Genomic DNA, 18,661 nt, shown 5'->3' with positions numbered 1-18,661 from the left:
GGGAAACCTCTACTGCAAAGATGAAGGAAGAGTTCAAGTCACACTTGACATCCCCTGCTGTGCTAAACCTCTCTGGGTACTGCAGCCCCTGAACTCTACTGAAGGAGCAGCCACAAAGGCTCACTGCAGATTGCATTTTACAGATTTATTTTTCTCCTGGGCTTGTAGTACCCAGTGAATAGAGCCCCAAGAATAAAAGTACTACATAAATCTTCAAATACATGTCACAAACATTATGAAAACATGAGTCATAACCTTCACTTTCTAAGAGGAACCTACACGAGGAAAATTAATTTGCTGATGGTAGGGAAGCATTTAAGACTGTCTTCTACAGTCTTTATTGCATAAATTGTTTTGTTGCACCCAAGCAACTGCTGCCCATTAAGTCCACGGGCTGAGCAGAAGAATTACCTAACACAGCCAAGCATACAGAACAGGCAACAGTCACTACAGTGAACTTTAGAATTCCTCTTTCTGGAAGAATAAAAGGAGGGAGGTACTAAATACACTAACTTAAACATTTCAAGAAACTACAGTACATGTAAAGTTGCCTTCTGACAGTTTTAACCTCATAATCTAATACAAACCTGTTATGGATCTGTTTCCCTGTATATTTTATGTACTTAGTCTTCTCCATCAATTTGGTGATTAGTGTCTCAATGATAACTTTCTGGTTCTGAAAAGCTTCTTCTATAAACTGGTACCTGTAGTAAAAAGCAGTGAGGATTTACACATGTAAAAGGTGTAATATACTTGCTAAAAAGCAGAGTGACTTAGAAAAGAATACTTCTTTAATTGAAGAAAGGGGCTGCTCAATTCCAAAACTTAACTGTCATCATGGAAACATATGTCAGCAAATGCTTATATATTTCATTTATAGTACATTTAATTTTACAGTCTATTTCCTGTCATACTGGGGTAAGAATTTACGATTTTCATAAATACAAAAGGATATTGTGTGACCATAGCCTAATTTTAGCAAAAGAAAAATTAATGTTTTGAAGTAGTAACACTTTGAATGTGAAAATGCAGGTGAGCTATTACTTCATGCAAGACAAGGATGCAGAAATAGAAGAAATTGCTGAGTTGGTAGAAGTTGGCAACATTTTAAATCAAGGAACCGAAATCTTTAGCAATCGAGGAAAAAAAAGAGGTGGCACATTATAAAAGGGATATAAATCCTAAGAAAAGGAGAATAAAAGAGGAAGATTGCAACTCTGCAAGAGCCATGTTTAGCCTGTTGAGAGGAGCGAGAGTGGCCAACACCTCCACCTCCTGACGTTCACCTGGTCAAGCAAGCAGGGTGATTGCATCTTTGGGTGGTTGCATCAGGTATAGCAAGCACATTAATATTTAACCAGAGTGTATCTGCCCTAAAACACAACAGTATGTGTTAACCAGCAAGATTTTTGCCTTGTACTCAGAGGTTGTATATAATCCTGCTTTTCAGCTTCAGTGACCAGTAAGAGATAACCAAAAGAACAGCAACACAAAGATTTGACTGTTACAGTGTTGTCAAAGTATAGTATTAGCCAAACTGCAGGTTAACTCTTCCTCTGAAAGGGCTCTGCACAGAAAAAAGAATTCCCATTTTCTCCATTCAGAACGGTTTGGTAATGTTGTTATATAATCTTGTTGAAGGACAAATGGAGACATTACATGTAAGTGTACAGTTGCATAACACAGCCCCTGTGTTTTCTAAGGACTCTCTGAAGAGCTGCATAGCAACAAATTCTGAGCAAATAACTTGACTGTGAAAAAGGTCTTGTGCTTAAGTTACCAGATTAACAACTGGAAGAATTAGGTTTTATTCTAAATATAACACACACTCATCAGTCACATTCTTTGGGATACAATCTCTGGTTTTTTTGAGTTTTGTTTCTGAGCAGAAAATTCTAGTATACACTTTTTCCACCTGACTGTGCTCCATACAGCTAGAACCAGATTGCCCAAATCTACTTCAGGCTACCCTCCTGCAAGTGAGATGCATAAAATACACACTTTGCTTTGATACCTGTGCTCTTTGTGCTCTAGTAACTGACAGTCTCGGCAGGTCAGCTTGTCACAGGTTTCACAATACAACTTCAGCTGCTCCTTTTTGTGGTAAGGGCAGAACACTGGGCGCTGACTGGTCACTCCAACTGCCTCTGTTGAATAAAGGAAGATGTTAGCACAGTCTACTGGACTGGTTCAAGATTTGTACTCTCCTGTTTTTCCTTAGATGACCAAGTGTGTATCAGGTCCCTCACTGAGACTGTAACAGCCATAAGCTCAAACTGCAATGTCTCACTTTTCTTGCTTAAGCATGGAGCTAGCACTCTCTCTAATGGAAAATGTCTAGAACCTATTTTAACATAATCTCTTCTGACCTCACAAAACTATTTACAAAAGGAGTAGCCAGTACTGCTGCAGCTGCAAAAGACATTACACAAACAGCAAGCTCCTTTCTTAAATGGAGATGAGGAGGTGGTTGACTTAATTTACGCTCTTTTTTCTCAGCTCACTTGGTGGAAAGGGGTTTGAGGATATCAAGACATGGATATTCAAAGTGTAGAACATACAGAATGTAATAACCAGGAGATATGAACTTCCCTTTAGGACCCCATTCTAAATGGGTGAGAGGTCTCATTCAGTTTCTAGTGAGCAAGTATCAAAGGGAGCAGGAAGCACCACCAGATCATAGAAATGGAATCTGTTTCTTTAAACAATTTAACTGACAAAGGCTGATTTTCGAGGAGTTAGGTTGGACACTGAGTTCATAAGGATTATACAGCCTGTACCGAAAACTGGCTTCATACTGCAGCTCATCCTTCACTGCAGATCAATAAGGTCTCTTTTCCATACCCATTTATTTACTTGTTTTCCAAAAATCTGGAAGAAGTTATTTTCAGATCTGTATCCTTCTGTCAAAATTCTTTCCAACTCACCAACAAATTGCCTCCCAAAGAGGCCTGAGTGCACTGGGACCATTCCTAACACCAAGACCTGTTCTGCCTAATAGTCCATCAGCCACTCCTACCCACTTCTGTGCTCTCTTGAAAGTACACTCAGTACTCACTTTTGATTAACCACAGGTGAAAGTGAGATACACAATACAGCAAATATCTTCAAAGTACCATGGTGGAAGAGACCCTTTGAGCAATAGATTACCTCATAGTACTAGACAGGGTGGAACAAAAATAAGTATCTATTCTAATACATATATTAAAAATAATATATAACAATTTCTAAAAAGTATGTATTTACAAGAAAAATCATGTAAGTCCAATGGACATATTAGAACCAGTAGAATGTTTGTGAGCATCCTGTAACATTTATTATCCTCCTTCAATGATACTAGAAGACAAGACACAGTGGGGAAAAAACTGAAACAAAAGAGGTTCTGAATGAAGAGAAAAATACAACCTTTTCTACCACAGACTAGTCAAGATTTCTCAGAGAGGCTGTACTGTACACCACATTCACCATTGCTGGTGCCCAGGGCCCAAATGGATAAAACCCTGAGCAACTGGAACTCAGAACTGAATGCCTGAAGCAGGAGGTTGGACTAGATGATCTCCTGAGGTCCCTTCTAGCCCAAATTGTCATAGATCCTACTGAGGAAAAATGCCCCAATTCATAATATACTTTCAGTACATTTCTAAGGCAAAACATTTCAAGCTCAAAAGATACTTAGCTAAAACATGAATTTTGGCTGGTTTTTTATCAGAATGCTGAAAATATATAATCTATTAGTGCTCCTTTTCCTGCTGTATACAACAATAAAGCTCATATTAACCATTTATTAGACCTCTAGTAAAACCAGAGAAGCAAAATGCCTAAAAACGTCTTTTCTGCAGCTAAACTCTAAAGTCTAGACAATAATTTGCAATCAATCCATGTGGAAGATAAAACATGTTAAATTTAAAAAAAAAAAAAGAAAAACCACCTGTACCACTATTCAGCTTATCTAAGACAAAAAATCTGGCAAAACACCAGGTTTGAAGTTGCCACTTTTTTTAAAAAAGTGTGTTGGTCCAACATAACTTTCCAATGCAGACACAAATTCTTTGTGAAATTATGAATATGTTACCTGGAGATACTTCTTCTTTCTGCCTCACAGTATGATCCTTTGTGAATTTAACCCTCTGGTGAGCTCTGATGCAGGTCTTGCACAACCACTCTACACATTCCACACAAAACCCATGAGCTTCTGCATTGTCTTCACAGCTTGTGCAGACCTGACAAGAGGAAGAAAGTAGCTGGTAAACTAAGTTTGGAAAATACACAGAGGTTATTTTTCATACATCATCAGTGCAATTTAACAGTCTTCTGAAAACAGTGAAATGAGAACAGAAAACTGCCTGAGGTACAGGAACATTATAAAAGCACAGAAGTAATTGAATGCAACTTTTCAAAGAAACAGGTCATTTTGTCAGTGTTACCCTAAAATCTTTGCCTGACATGATTAAAGTCAGACCACAACTTTTTGCCATTCCCTGCACACTTAGAAGCCAAACAATGTTTACTGTATACAAGATGCTGTTGTGAAATATTTACTAATGACAGAACACAAGCAGCACTACTCTGATTTTAGAAGCCTCTGATTTTAGAAGCTGTTTTAATTTTAGCTTCCAATCACCTGCTTGGTTTCAGGAAGAACACACCATACTGAGCAGCAAGGTTCCTCTCAAGAATCTTAGCATCACATCTTAAAGACAGTATTCCAATTAAGTTTGTCAAAAAAGCTACCCCAGAACAGATATGCAACCAATGCACAAGAATTTTCAAACTGTGGCCTGTTAACTCCTGGGGCTTTTTGGACTACACCAAACAGACCTAGGAAAAAGAACTAATTAAGGAAAACAAACTTGTCAGCAGACCAAAACCTCTCTACACAGAGTAAATACATACCCAAGAAAAAATTGCTACAGTACCACAATCTGAACAACAGGTTGAAAACCTTGAATGATGGACAACACCACTTCACACACTCATAACATCTTTTCATTTTTACCCCTCCTTTACAATGCCTCTGTAGTCCTACCTTCAATAGGGTTTTGGTAGTAAAAAATAGTGAACATGCTTATGTAGTACTGGTAGAGGTAACTACCACTCATTTCTGGCAATGTTTAGCACTGCTGCAAACCAAAGCCTCAGGTGTCTGAAGATTGCAACATGCTACAGATTACAGTGACAGATTTCTGCTCGCAGGAGCAACAAGGAGAAAATGTTAGGTTTTAGTTTTGTTTTCAGTTTGATTAAAAAAACTCAACCAAACGACTTCTGTACCCACACAAGGTAAATATAGACTAAGTTAAAGAGGAAGGAAATATTTATATCTCATGCAGATAAAAAACTATGTTCCAGTTTCCCCTCCAGGAAAGAAAGGAAAATTAGCACAAAATTTGCCTTAGGCCACATAGCAAATTACTGACTGAACTGGAATTTGAACATGAGTTCCAGATTCCCAATGCTGTGCTTATGTTTCTGGATCATGTTACCTCTCAAAGGAAGTATCTTATGAGAAATGAAGTTATAACACAAGGGCTGTTGACCCCTCTTGTTGTCACTTGGAGTTTGAAGCAGTTTCTTTTCATTAAAGGTGACCTACAAAGGAGAAAAAATTGGGCTTGTGCCCCTTTTTCTGTTTCCTTACAAAAATGAGGCCTGAAAGTTTTCTTTTACAAAATAATCTTAAAAATTTAACTTCTCCTTGGTTTTTCTTCCCCTTCTTCTCTTAACAAAAAAATATTCTTATTCCTATCCAGACCAGTAGATGAGGGAAAAATACCAAAGTCAGGACATCTTTTAAAAAGTCTAGAAAATTGAAATAAAGCAAATAAAGGAAGTGAACTGTAATCAGGAAATTGAAAATTTTTACTTTCTGTCTTGATTTCAGCAGGGCTATGTAGAGTGGGGGTTTTCCTTAGTAGCTGGCACAGTGCTGTGGTTTCAGATTTAGTACAAAAATAACATTGATAGCAACAACCAGCACATCAGTTTGTTAGGCAGTGCTTACACAAGCTCAAGGAGTTTTCAGCTTCCCATGCTCTCTGCCATGCACATGCACAAGGAGGGAGTGTGGCCAGCACAGCTGACCTGAGCTTCCCACAGGGATATTTCATACCATATTCCATATCACAGAATATCATGCTCAGCATATGAACCATGCGGAGCTGGGTGGGAGGCACCAATCTCTGTTCAGGGAAAGGCTGGGCACTGGTCAGTGGGTGGTGAGCAAATTTATTTGGCATCACTTTTTTGTCTTGTGCTTTACTCCTCCCTCCCTCTCTCTCATTACTACTATTATTATAATTATTTAATATTACTTTTTTCCATTTATTAAGCTGTTCTTAGCTCAACCTACAGTTTTACCTTTTTTTTTCCCCTGATTCTCCTCCCAATCCCACTGGAGGTGGGGAGGGAGGGTGGAAACAACTGAAAGGAGGAAGTAAAAAACCCTGCTTGGTTACCAGCTGGGGTTAGAGTGTAACACTTGTATTAACCCTTAAATTCAATGACTTTTTGAAAAACAAAACAAAAAAAATTTAAAACTGTTCTTAATTCTTCGGGAAAAAAATTCTCTCCCTCCCTTCTCTTTAGCCAGTTGTCTCCTCCTTTTTGTGCCAGTGCAACTCTCTGCAAGACTGTGATGCAAACCAGGACTGACTACACCACCATAGCCCAAGGCTCAGTTACATTAGCAGCGCTGACTGGAGAGGGAACTGAATGGGCAACACTAGAAAGTTTTCACATCAGTCTTGTGGCCAGAGAGATGTGATTGTGCTGTGCCCCCAAATACCCAGACATGTTTTTGAAAGTCAGAATGGAGAGTTACATACTGGATATTTGGTTTTCTAGTGTAAAAAAATCCCAGTCCTAAAAACAAAATAAGCAGAGAAAAAGAACAAAAAAACCAAAAAAAGGCATTCTCTAAGTCAAAGAAGCAAAACAAAAACAAACAAACGAACAAACAAAGAGGCAGGAACCAAATTAAAAGCAAAACCAACCAACCAAACTCCCCACAACAGCCTTTCCAGATCACCTTTAGCAAAATTAGGCAGATGAACATGCCAGGACATTTAGGTAAGTTCAAAGAAAGTTTGAAGTTATTAATTCTCCCTAGATTCCAAGAGCTTCATCTATTTTCTTTTTTCAATATGCTTAAGTTGGGTTTTTTTAACTCCTTTGACCTGCTGTACGTGGAATGAGATGAAAATTGTGATTCAATAACCAATAATCAGGTGTTGCCAAAAGACAAAAACTCCTCCTTTGTAGTATCAAAAATATATATCCCATCTTTATACTCTTCAAATCCACAAGTGGACAGGAGACAGATTTCTAAAGCTTTTATAACTTTATAACATCATAACTCAAGCTGTCAAAACAGCAATGCCTTCTAGGTAGCATCAGATTTGCTCCTATCCACTCCTGATTTGAAATATGCATTTCCAGATATAGGTTGGATTTTGCTAGAACTCCTAGTTATTACATTAAGCTATACAGCTAAAGCACATGGAAGTATAATTACAGCAAATATTTGTTATGCACTTACAAAACCTAAAACTCATTCTTATTTTTGTGACTCACACAAGCAGTGTTTCAGTGATTTTAAAGAAAACTCTCCCTAGTTAACCTACAAGGTTTTATTCTGGTCAGACAGACATTTATTTTTAATTGAGTTTTCCTTGTAATTACATTTAATTCAGTTACAAGTTCTAGTATTTATAACCCCAGGAAGTGTTCATTCAGCCTTCAGTCAAATTTAATGAAAGCAGAAATTACTCAGCATGTTGCAGGTAAGTACTATTTTAAGAAAATCCACAAGCTTTTATGGCAGAAAAAACACATTTACTTGCAAGAGTTATGGTAACAGACCTGTCTTCTCAGCTCCTGTAATAAGTAACCACTCTTCCAATTAAACACACTTTGAGTATTAAAGAGATTAAATAGTCAAGCAAGGTTTCAAAGGAAGAGAGCAAAATAGTCCAGATGAATATTCAGTGAACTTCAAACTTCACCAATGTAAATTTGATGCAAGGCTTTCCCCCACTGGATCCAAACCTCACTGATGCTAATGCTTACACAACTATCTCCTGGCACACAGAAAATCACCAAAAACAGAGACTAGATGTAATTCCCAATATGAACCAAGTACTGACAGCTCAAAATGCATGAAATCCTTCTTACCCCACCATCCCATCAATACCCACATCACTTCAAGGCATACAAGAGCATACTGTGACTCTTCCTGAGTCTATCACCCACCTTCATAAACCACTGGCTTTCAGAGATGTTTTGGTCACAAGTACAGCCTTTATAAGCTCTTTAAGCACAATAAAACACACAGTGGTTCCTCTGGCACCATACAAACTTAAACTTATTGTTCTAAACTCTCCTTATTAATCACCTCTGGCAGTCAGACTTGCTTTCCTAATATCTGGGTCTAGTATCAGATGTAAGCCGATACCTTGTTTTGTTACTACATTCCTGTTGTGAGTGAAGTTCTATGTGTCTAATTAATAAACAACAAAATTGAATTTAGCAGTTTTAATTGAACAGCAATTTTATATAAATGAATACAATTAAGTATATTAAATATAATCAAGCATATACAAAAATGTGGTATGATTAAGGTTCATATAAAGCATAAGCAAAACCAACCAGGGTACAGGGAGGGCTTCTCACCCTGCCTCTCGTATGAAACAAAGGAATCCAAACTACACTTATATACTGTATGCTAATAAATATCCACCAATAGTTTTCCATAAATCCCCTCCTAGTTTTGATTCTTGAACTCTACATCACTATACTGCACCGTGCATGCTCCACTAGTTGCTAGGGGGTTCTCCAGGCTTTTTGGTGGTCTTTTCAGAGGAAGGCTCGCTGTGTTCCTTGCTGTCCTCTGAATAACCTGGCAGGTTATACATGCACACTAAGCTTTGTGTTATATAAGTAAGCATTATATTCCAAATAAGTCTTATTATTTGATAGATAAAACCACAACTAAGATTCCATACCTGGAATCATCCCAGCTTTGCTCATCCCAAGGCAGATTCTGTTTTGAGATCTTGCTTATCTCAATACTACATCCTGTATCCTGTTTTTTACATGTAACATCTGCCAAGGGGCCCATGTGCTTTATAACACTAATCACAGATACTTTTCCTTTATTATTTTATATCAATTATTTTCTAAAATATTGATATAGTTAAAATTTAGTTAGCACGAATCATATCCATTTATCACAATTCCCAACATCTCACATAGAACCCAACTCTTCTTCATTCCTAGTACAGTATTTTAAACTCTCACGTCAGTAACTGGTAAAGTTACAGAATGTTATTCTTACCATCAAAAATATTTTTACACAATTTCTGTTTTGGACACAAAAGCTATGAGAATTAGAACCTAGACTAAAATGCACTAGAGGCTCAGTATGCTGCACCAACTCCCACGTTATCACTGAGGTCCTCTCTCTTGCATCAATCTCACAATTCTTATTTTTATTTTTAATGCTTTGCATACACCATGTTCTTCTGTTAAAGTCCCTAAATTTCCCTCACTTGTCTACCCTTCAGTCTTATTCAAATCTAGCACTTGCTTCAGCAACATCTCTTAGGTCTGAAGCCCCTTTCTGCTCACTCTTATGAATGAAGTATAATTATTTTTATTTTCAAACTTCTCTTTAGAAGCTGATAATTTTGCCAAGTCTTTCAATAAATCACAATGTGAAAAAAAATTTTAAAGCATCTGCTCTTTTAAAGTATTTATGTCCTAGCTGCCCACAACCTACACAATTACTGCATTTCCTGTGAGTTTCTTTTCTTTTGCAAAGTTTCCTATGCTAATAGCCAGCACAAAACCTTTAATGCTACCCAGAAAAGCTCTTGTGTAATATGTACTAGGGAATTCGAGTTCTACACTTTCTTCATGCTCACTTCTTCTGCTGCTGAAGTCTTCAGCAGAAATTGCTAGAAAGCACAGCTACGCCAGTAGTGTACTGAACTGCCCAAATCAGGCTCAGGTAAGATAAACATGATTATAGATAGATGGACAGAACTTTCATGGGTTCCAGTTTTCTCTTCCCACAATGCCAGGCTCCATGATATGCCATTCACTCCTGCAGTTTTAATTCAGTATGCTAAAAACTGCTTTAGCAGTAGTACTATTTTGAATCTGACACAATCAAACATTTCATTTGCAAGAGGTCTTTTGCAGTCTCTTTAGGATTGAAATAAAACAGTCCTTCCTGCCAAGACACATATAAGGCTAATCATAGATACAGACCAGTGGTTCTAAGCCACAACAATATTTGCACAAAACCCATGCCTTGCTTCCAATTCTAATTTCTTAATTGTTCAAATAAAGCTGCAAAACTACTTAAGACAAATCAACTACCTCAGTAGAAAAAATCCTATAAAATTGCCAGTTTCGAACAGAATTCGGATGATCTCTGATGCAGTATTTCCTACAAGTGTCAGTATCTTTTCTACTTTAATTTCTCTGATCTGTTGCCTATACTAATGGCAAATTTTCTTTCTTTTTTCTTTGCTCCTTCAAAGGCAAAACAAGACAGGCTGATTAGAAGGCTGTATCATCCTTAAACCTCATAACATTCCCCCCTGGACAGTACACTAATCAGTTTAACTATTATTGATTTAACTTTGCTGTTCCACAACAGAAACATTTACAGAACAGTGCAGCTTTTCTCTTATGCCAAGGTACAAAGGAATGTACAAAAAGTTTCATTATCATACAAAAAAAAATCTATTTAAATGAGGAAAACTGCACATCATTAGTTTCCAAGAGGTAAGGTCCACACTCACTTAGCAGGCATCTAACAAAACATCTAGCTGCATCTTTTTAGAAAAAAGTCAGCAAAAAAAGCACATGAATGTCCTATTCTGCTGGTTCAGCAAAGTCTGCTGGTCTGCCTTCAACTGCTACAGAAAGTGTGCTGAGTTCAGCCAAGGATGTTAGCTGAAGAATGGACTCGCTTTCAAATTGCAAACCTGCTGATTTGTGTCAGGGGGAGAGAAAAACAAATATGGAATGGAAGAGTCTGGGGTCGGCTGTCTGTCTCTGCCCCCACACACGCTCAGGATGGTTCTTGCACGCTGGGCTTCAAAGGATGAGACTGGACGCTAGGTTTTTTCAGTCTTCAGGATTGTTTATTATCTCTTATCTATAAAGTCCTTTCTCTGCCCGAAGGATCTGACCAGCACGGCAGCCAAAGGCACTCTGCCCACCCCCAAGGCGGCCGCATCTTTTATAACAAAAACTTCGTATATCATATTTACCTTTTGTCCCCAATACCTATCATCTTCGTCACCAAGTACACCCTCACCCCAGACCAATCCACAAGTGCCAACACCACCCCAGAAGATGGAAGACAGGAAGAAGAAGGAAAAGCCTGGTGGCACACCCTGATTCCTCCATCTTGTCTCTACAACCCCCCTGTGCCGAAACCCCAAAATTTGTGATTCACCCTGTAATGATATTTTCCCTTCACCATTTACACCCGAGTGATTCTCGCAGGTTCCATTTCCTCATACATCGGTGGCACATCTCTAGATGGATCAAAATCAAGCCACCAAGTGCTTTTGGCAACATGCCAGGACTCCCGAGCCCCCCAAGGGTTCTCTCGGTAGCTCTGGACATCAGGAGTGATGTGCTGAGCTCCCACAGAAGAGTAAGACCAAAGTCTAGAAAGGATCTAAAGGAAACACAAATTCTTTCAAGAACCTCCCTGACATATGCTCACATCACTCAGTAAATGGAATTCTCCACTTAACTTTCACAGGAAGGAAAAAAAGTATTGTGAGGAGAAAGAGGGGGTCATCAGAGACTTTAAAAAATTGGTTACTACTCCCAAGGGAAAAAAAAAATCCATTTCTATCACCACTCCCCAAAGCAGTATCGTGGAGGACTTGTTAACTAAGCAGAGGCTATGGGACACCCCACCCTCTCAAAAAAACCAAAACATTTAGGACTGCTTCTGCATAACATTATTTGCTATCTTGCTTCTCTTCCTAATTTTAAAGTCACTATAAAAGTTATGGTCAAATTTTCAACAGGGACTACCCATTTTGTCAATCTCACTGGTACAGTATTGAGAGACTGTGTAAATCTCACAACCATCTGCAAAACTCAGATATTATCCTGCAATTCCCAGGGGACAAACAAAAAACAAACATTTCCCCTTGCCAAATACAAAAAAAGCCAAGTTCAAACAGCCCTACATTTCAAGAACACAGCTTGTACTTCCAGCAACTCACAGCTCAGTTTCTGGTAAGGTCTATCATTTCTCAGAAATCCAGTTTCAAAATTCCTTAAAATCTGAACAGTTTAATGGCTTGCAAGACAAGTTCAGTTCCTCAGAGATGATGACACCATATATGCCTTAAATAGCCAGTGAGTCGGAATCACAAACCTGACTGCCTCCTGTCATCTGCTCCCAAGAGATGCGGTCATTCCCACACACAAGCACAAATTCCAGCTAAGCCTTGAAAGGAGCAGAAGGCACAACAAAGGACCTCTAAGACACTGCCCCTGAAGCAAACAGCTCAAGAGCCAATGATTCAGTCCCCCCTAAAATGGGAAAGTGAAAAAGAGGAAATTTCAAAATAAAAGGAGACCACCAGCCAAATATTAGGGCATGAGTTGGAATGCAAGCCACACTGATATAGCAACCTTACTGTACTATTCTTATGAAGAATGCAGCAACATACAAAGAGGCTGGATTATTTACAGTAAGTTCCTGGAGTTTAATAAAAACTCCTTGAGTAAAGAGATGCATGAGATACTCCCTTACTAGCTAAAAATGAAGACATGCAATATTGTGCTAACAGAGGTTCAGTTGTGATCCTACACAGATGTGACTATTTGCTTGGTATTGCTTCCACACTAGCTAGCACTTGCCTCATGAAAAAACATCATGAGAAAAAACCCCCAATATTATTGTTCTTCCAGATAAGCAACTTTTATGAGATGGCTATTACTTGACTGCAAAGGGAAGAAGAGGCAACCTGCATAAGGAAAACAAACAAGAAACCCCTACAATATACCATCCTCTCCAATTAGCATTTTGAGCCTCTTCCTTGGCAACAGGACTCCAGCTATGTAATGACATGTTTTGTCAGTAATGTGATAAAGTTCATTTAGATCTCCTGGTATAGTGTTATTCAAATCTTTGCTTCAAAGAGTGCTTCAAATACCCTGTCCAAAGTACAGAAATTCCCATTCTAATGACTATTCCTTACTTTTATATTTTGCTATTAAGCTGCAAGTTTCTATGAACAATTACGAATAGTATAGGGTAACATAACCACCTTCTTCACATGCATTTTCATACATTTTAATGATTTCTAGAGTAGCTACCCCATGTGATGTCAAAGTAGTTGAAGTTCTGTCTGCATATGAAGAGCAAAAAGGCCACACAGCAAGAAGCCAAGGATATGCACACACATCCAAAAGGTGTTAACTTGATTACATGTTAATGCACTTACCTGATTTGATTTCTCTACTGTGCTACTGGGAACCTCTGTGGTATCCTTCACAAAAAAGTTATCTATGATGTGTCTCTCTGCACATTCCTGACCACAAATTGGACAGCGGATAACACCGACTGGGGGGGAAAAAAGAAAATCTGATTATGCTTGCACAAACTAAGATACATTAAGTCATTTCAAAGACAACTTGCAAGGATAAATATTTTTGAAAGTATGTAATCCTACTTTCCTGTCAATAAGGTGTGAGCAAGAAAAAGAAAATTCTCATTTATCACTGACGTAACGTTTACTTGTTGACATATTCTATCACCCAAGGTCAAACACTTTCTTGTTACAATGCCATAAGGAATTTGCCTTAATCTTATAAAGAAATAATTATTTTACTATAAAGGGAATGTATTCCCATTGACAATTTGTTGCTATAGAGTGGATTAAAGTAAACACTTATTAGTGTGGAATATTAATAAGGGACACTGGGCGGTATTACATACACACACACACAAACACGCCAGCAGTGTGACGTGACTGACCTTGATCCATGTCACATGAGAACCCAAATGCAGTACATTCAAATTTAATGAGGTGACTTGTAGAGAGGAAGAACTGACCTGTATTAATATCATTACTATGTTCACATTAAGCAAGGGAAAGCAATAGAAATGTAGGAATTAATAAACAGGGCTCTCTCCCTTCTCTCCTCTGCAAAACACAATGGGGTACAATTCTAAGACAGAAACATAGTTAGGTTCCAGGTTGAAGAAAACTGAGAACCAGTAACAATTGTTTAACAAAGGGTTAAACAATTAGTCTTTTCAACAGAATAGAAAGAACAAAGTAAAGTTCAAAACTTGAAGTTGAGCTGTGAGTACTAGGTTGAAATGGAAAAGATCTATATAAACATTTTTAAGCAACACCTTTTCTAGCTTCAGAAAATAAGAACGTCCTATTAGCTAAGGCTTGTTTTTAACATCCAAAAAAAAAAAAAATCTATAAAATACTAAGCACTGATATCTTGCTTGAAGAAAATTACCATGGTCATTAAAACCAAAAAAGGAAGCAATTGAAACTAAGTTAGGCTGAAATAAGGACATGGAAGTCACATGCAAAAAGCCTACAGTAGAGCAGTCATGCAAGTCTACACTGACATAGATTCTAGACCTTCAGCTCCTATTTGAGAGGAAACATAGATTTAGGGCCTGAAAAAAGATCTGTTTAACCCAATGAATTCAACATCAGTATATAACTCACCACTTGCATATTTAACTAAACCAGCGTGGGCTTAAAGCAGTTTCTGCTTCATTTTTACAATAAAATGTAAAAGTACAGAAACTATTCAATATTTCACTTTCTGCAGAAGAACTTAATTCCTTATTCAAATTGCTTCATACAAGATTTAGGTAACTTTTTCATAAGATTCTTCCAATAGATGCTCAACATTTAACTTGCAACTCAGTATAAAGCAGTGCTGTAATAAAAGTCCACCCATTTCACTAAAGTAATTCTTATTCTGGAAAATCAGCAAGCATTTTTTCACTTGTTATCAAGACATTTCACTTTCATCTGAACAGCTATGATGTTAAGACTGATTTTACTTTAAGTGCCATTTTACCAGTCTGCATTTCAAAACACATTTGCACAGTTTCCTTTGATATACAAATTCCATTTTTTTGGCTACAACTTTTGTAACATTTTTTATATCATCATCTGCACGGATAATTGAGAAATTCATTTCTGGTAAGTCAAGTAGCTAGCAGAACTACAAGTACTGAATTTCTCCTGTAATTAAGCAAATCAATTTACTACAGTCAAGAGTGAACACATCTCCTAATACTCAAGCTACACACTTTCCAAAAAAGACTATTTTTTACATTTTTCAACAGCATCAATTACAAACCACCCTCTCCCTGTTCCCTTACTGCTCATTCTTGACCCTGACAAAGCACAGTGCTCTGGGCTGATACCAAAATAAGCTAAGGAGGAAACTTTCTAACATAATTTGAAGTACTAAAAAGCAGGCATTCTTTATTGCAGCACACTGGACACACGGAGGTTATTTCCCCTACTCTGATGTGTCACAAAACTTTACAAAAAAAATATTTATTCCATCATGATCATAAATATTGATTACAGTGTACTTCCTGGCTAATACATACACCTCCTCTTTTCTAGAACTAATTTGAATGCATCTACCTCTTAGTAACAGTAGTCCTTTTATGTTCCTACAGGGTCCTCTGAAGGGGTCTCTGACTGCATTCCCTGAGAGCCCCCAGTGTTACAGGTGACCTTCCACTGAATTTCTCTTAAGGCATGCACTGTTGCCTCTTGTTACATAGCTACCACAAAACCCACTGTACTCCTCATTATCTGTTTATCCAGTGGTTCCAGATACGTGGAGCATTCTGTGTAATGAATAAATTCATTATTTAATCTATTTCTTTAAAACATATTGTTCCCTTACTTGGACAAGTAAGACATCTTTATGTTCCGTTCTTTATATCAAGGTCAACACAGATGTCTTGAGTTGGTCTTGAAGACAAGGAAGGGGAGGCAAGAAATTAGGAAGTATACCAAGACAAAACCAAATATTTCCAGTGCCTTTTCACCAACAGAATATTGCCAACTACCTTTTAAAGAAATCACTTAGAATTTCTAGTGTAACTTGGGAAAAGGGGAAAAAAAGGAAAAATTGCCCAAAACTCTCAAAATCTTAGTGAATTTTCTTTTCTAGAATTCCTTATGCTGTCTATCCTTACGTCAGGGTTTCTTCTGCCACTGTGTGAGGGTAAACCTGCTTCCGTAATAATGCTGAATTGATGACTGCTACACAAATAAGTTTTAACCCAGATTTAGTCAACCTCAGGATGGTGAATTTAACCAAAAAAATCTCAAGTATCAGGGTTTCTATTAGTCAAAGTAATTCTATAAGATTCTTATTTCTCTTTAATGAAGCAAACACAGGAAGGTGAAAACATATGACTTAAGTTGGGAGGAGCTTCATAAACATCATCATTATAATTGTGAGGATGGTGAGTGAGCAAATCCCACATTTTTATCTGCTCCTTTGTTCCAGTTGTAAGGAGTTAACACAGTTGCCTGTCTCAAACATTGTCACAGCCACAGGTTGACTTTGCCATGAGATAAGCACGGAATGGAGTGACAGGGTAGTGCTACCTCCAGGCCTGGCAGAGGTGAGACCTGGTTAGCTCATTCTGGGTAATGCATCTGGATAAAAATTCCCACTGTGGAAATGTGTGTAAAGAAGCAACTGCTCGTATGCAGATCACTAGTCAAAGAAAGATCACCCCAAGTTCTGGGACAGCTGAAATCTGTGACCAGCACCAACCACTGAAGCCACCTGAAAATGCCTCCCTTGATACCTGGAACTTGGACTGTAAGATAAGCCACCACAGCAGGAACCTGAGATAAGATAAAAGGGGTGCTGTTGTCTCAGTGTTATCTCAGATCTAGGGGGTGGTTAACAAAGCTGGGGGAGAAGAATTTGTCACAGAACTGCAGAATTTATGGGCCACAAGGAAAGCCAGCTCAGCAACTGTGCTGAAATCAGCTTGGACTTGGGAAAATGTAATTCCAGCAGGGGAAGATCAACCACCAACTCAAACAAAGAGGAAGAGTACAAGGAGTACAAGGACTAATTAGCATTAGAAGCAAGGGAATCAATTAACAATAGAATAGTAGCACTGTGTGGCCAATGAGCAGTAATTTGTTTCTATGTTAATGTGTATGAATAGTGAAAAGACCTGGAGAATACCACTACCGAGAGAAGCCCAGGGTGAAGAAGGATCAAAAAGACACCACTGGATCTATAGGCGGTGACTGTCTTCTACCTGATCTCTCTTTATGCTCTCTTTTCCATTTCTTTCTACCTTTCTTCCTGACATTCCATATTAAATAAAATCTGTATTATGGACTTCAGCATATGATCTTGTTTGACCCCTAATTTGGGCAGAGGCACATCTAAATAGCTGGGTCTTGGCATCAGGAGCATTGTTTTTTCAGCTGTAAAAGGAGCTGGATCAAGCCCATGTGACTCTTAAGTAGGAGCAAAAGAGAAGACCTCCACCCTTCTGAGCAGCATTCTTAGAAAAACCAAGGCAGTTGTGGAATGTCACATTCAGATTTTGCTTGAACCAGGCCAGGACACCACAATGCTGGCTCCCTTGCTCGTTCATTTCTATCCTGTGGCAACAGTAAGATTCGTGCTGCCATGCACTGAGCTGGATTAGGGACTGTAATATTGATTCAATGGGGCTGTGCCAGGAGAGGAGAGTGTTTCCCCCCCACTGTCTACAGGCTCATAACACACACACACCTCTTTCAAGGAATGCTAAACTGCATTTTCGGTAGGAAAAATCATGGCCCATTCTTAGGCTTCTTCACAAATTACATGCTGCATCCATAAGGGCATCTCATGCCATTAAGCAGAATGGATTATAGGTTATACAGTATTATTTCCAACTCTAAACTTAATTTCCTGGGAGTACATTCGAGACCACTGAAGCATCCCAAGATAATAGGAGGAGACGGCTCTGGTTTGCCCCAATTTTGACTCATTTGCCTCTTCACTGTTGCAAACAGGTTTCAGAGCCAATTTAATAAAGCCACTGGATGATCATTTGTAGATCCAAGAGGGTATTTTTGTTAGTAGATGCAAAGTGCTTTACTAAAAAAGGGAGGATTTAATAGTTCCCTTTCTTCAGATTAAATCAGTCAAAAACCCACTAGTTTTCTGAAAGAGAGTTCTCTTTATTAGAGTGCTAAGAAGCAACTGGCAATTTTACCTGCAACGACATAATCATTACAGAATAAATAATTAGGGTTTTGTACAGCAATCTTTCCCAGTTTTACAGATGTTTTGCTTGAAATTCTAACCATACAGATTTCAGAACAAAAAAAATATTAACAGCAAGTTACACATCCAGTTAAAATGTTTAAAACATGGACATGCTAATTAAAACTAATAAAAAGTATGTCAGAGATTGAAGGCAGCACCAGCTATAAGACTTTAAACATAACTACACAGAAAATTAGGGTGTTTTTACTGAGAGCTACAGATTCTTTTCTCCTCTTGCTCTTTCTGTAGAAACCATTAATACTTGCAAGCCTTTTCATTAAAATGCATGGGTTTGAGGGTAAGCAGGTTATAT

General features: G+C 38.1%; 1 protein-coding gene across 1 annotated transcript in view; it reads right to left on the bottom strand.

The window, feature by feature from the left end:
* TRIM24 (tripartite motif containing 24) overlaps positions 1-18,661 on the bottom strand; it is a 55,187-nt gene that overhangs the window by 21,073 nt on the left and 15,453 nt on the right. The window contains exons 2-5 of the mRNA XM_059845982.1: positions 13,494-13,612; positions 4,073-4,220; positions 2,015-2,147; positions 588-704 (exon numbers count right to left, since the gene is read on the bottom strand). Coding sequence (XP_059701965.1) covers positions 588-704; positions 2,015-2,147; positions 4,073-4,220; positions 13,494-13,612 — 517 coding nt within the window. The remainder of the gene's footprint in view (positions 1-587; positions 705-2,014; positions 2,148-4,072; positions 4,221-13,493; positions 13,613-18,661) is intronic.

Source organism: Haemorhous mexicanus, chromosome 5 (assembly GCF_027477595.1).
Source record: "Haemorhous mexicanus isolate bHaeMex1 chromosome 5, bHaeMex1.pri, whole genome shotgun sequence".
NCBI classification, from domain to species: domain Eukaryota; kingdom Metazoa; phylum Chordata; class Aves; order Passeriformes; family Fringillidae; genus Haemorhous; species Haemorhous mexicanus.
The sequence above is the reverse complement of the archived record's forward strand: the minus strand, read 5'-3'. Positions and strand labels throughout refer to the sequence as shown.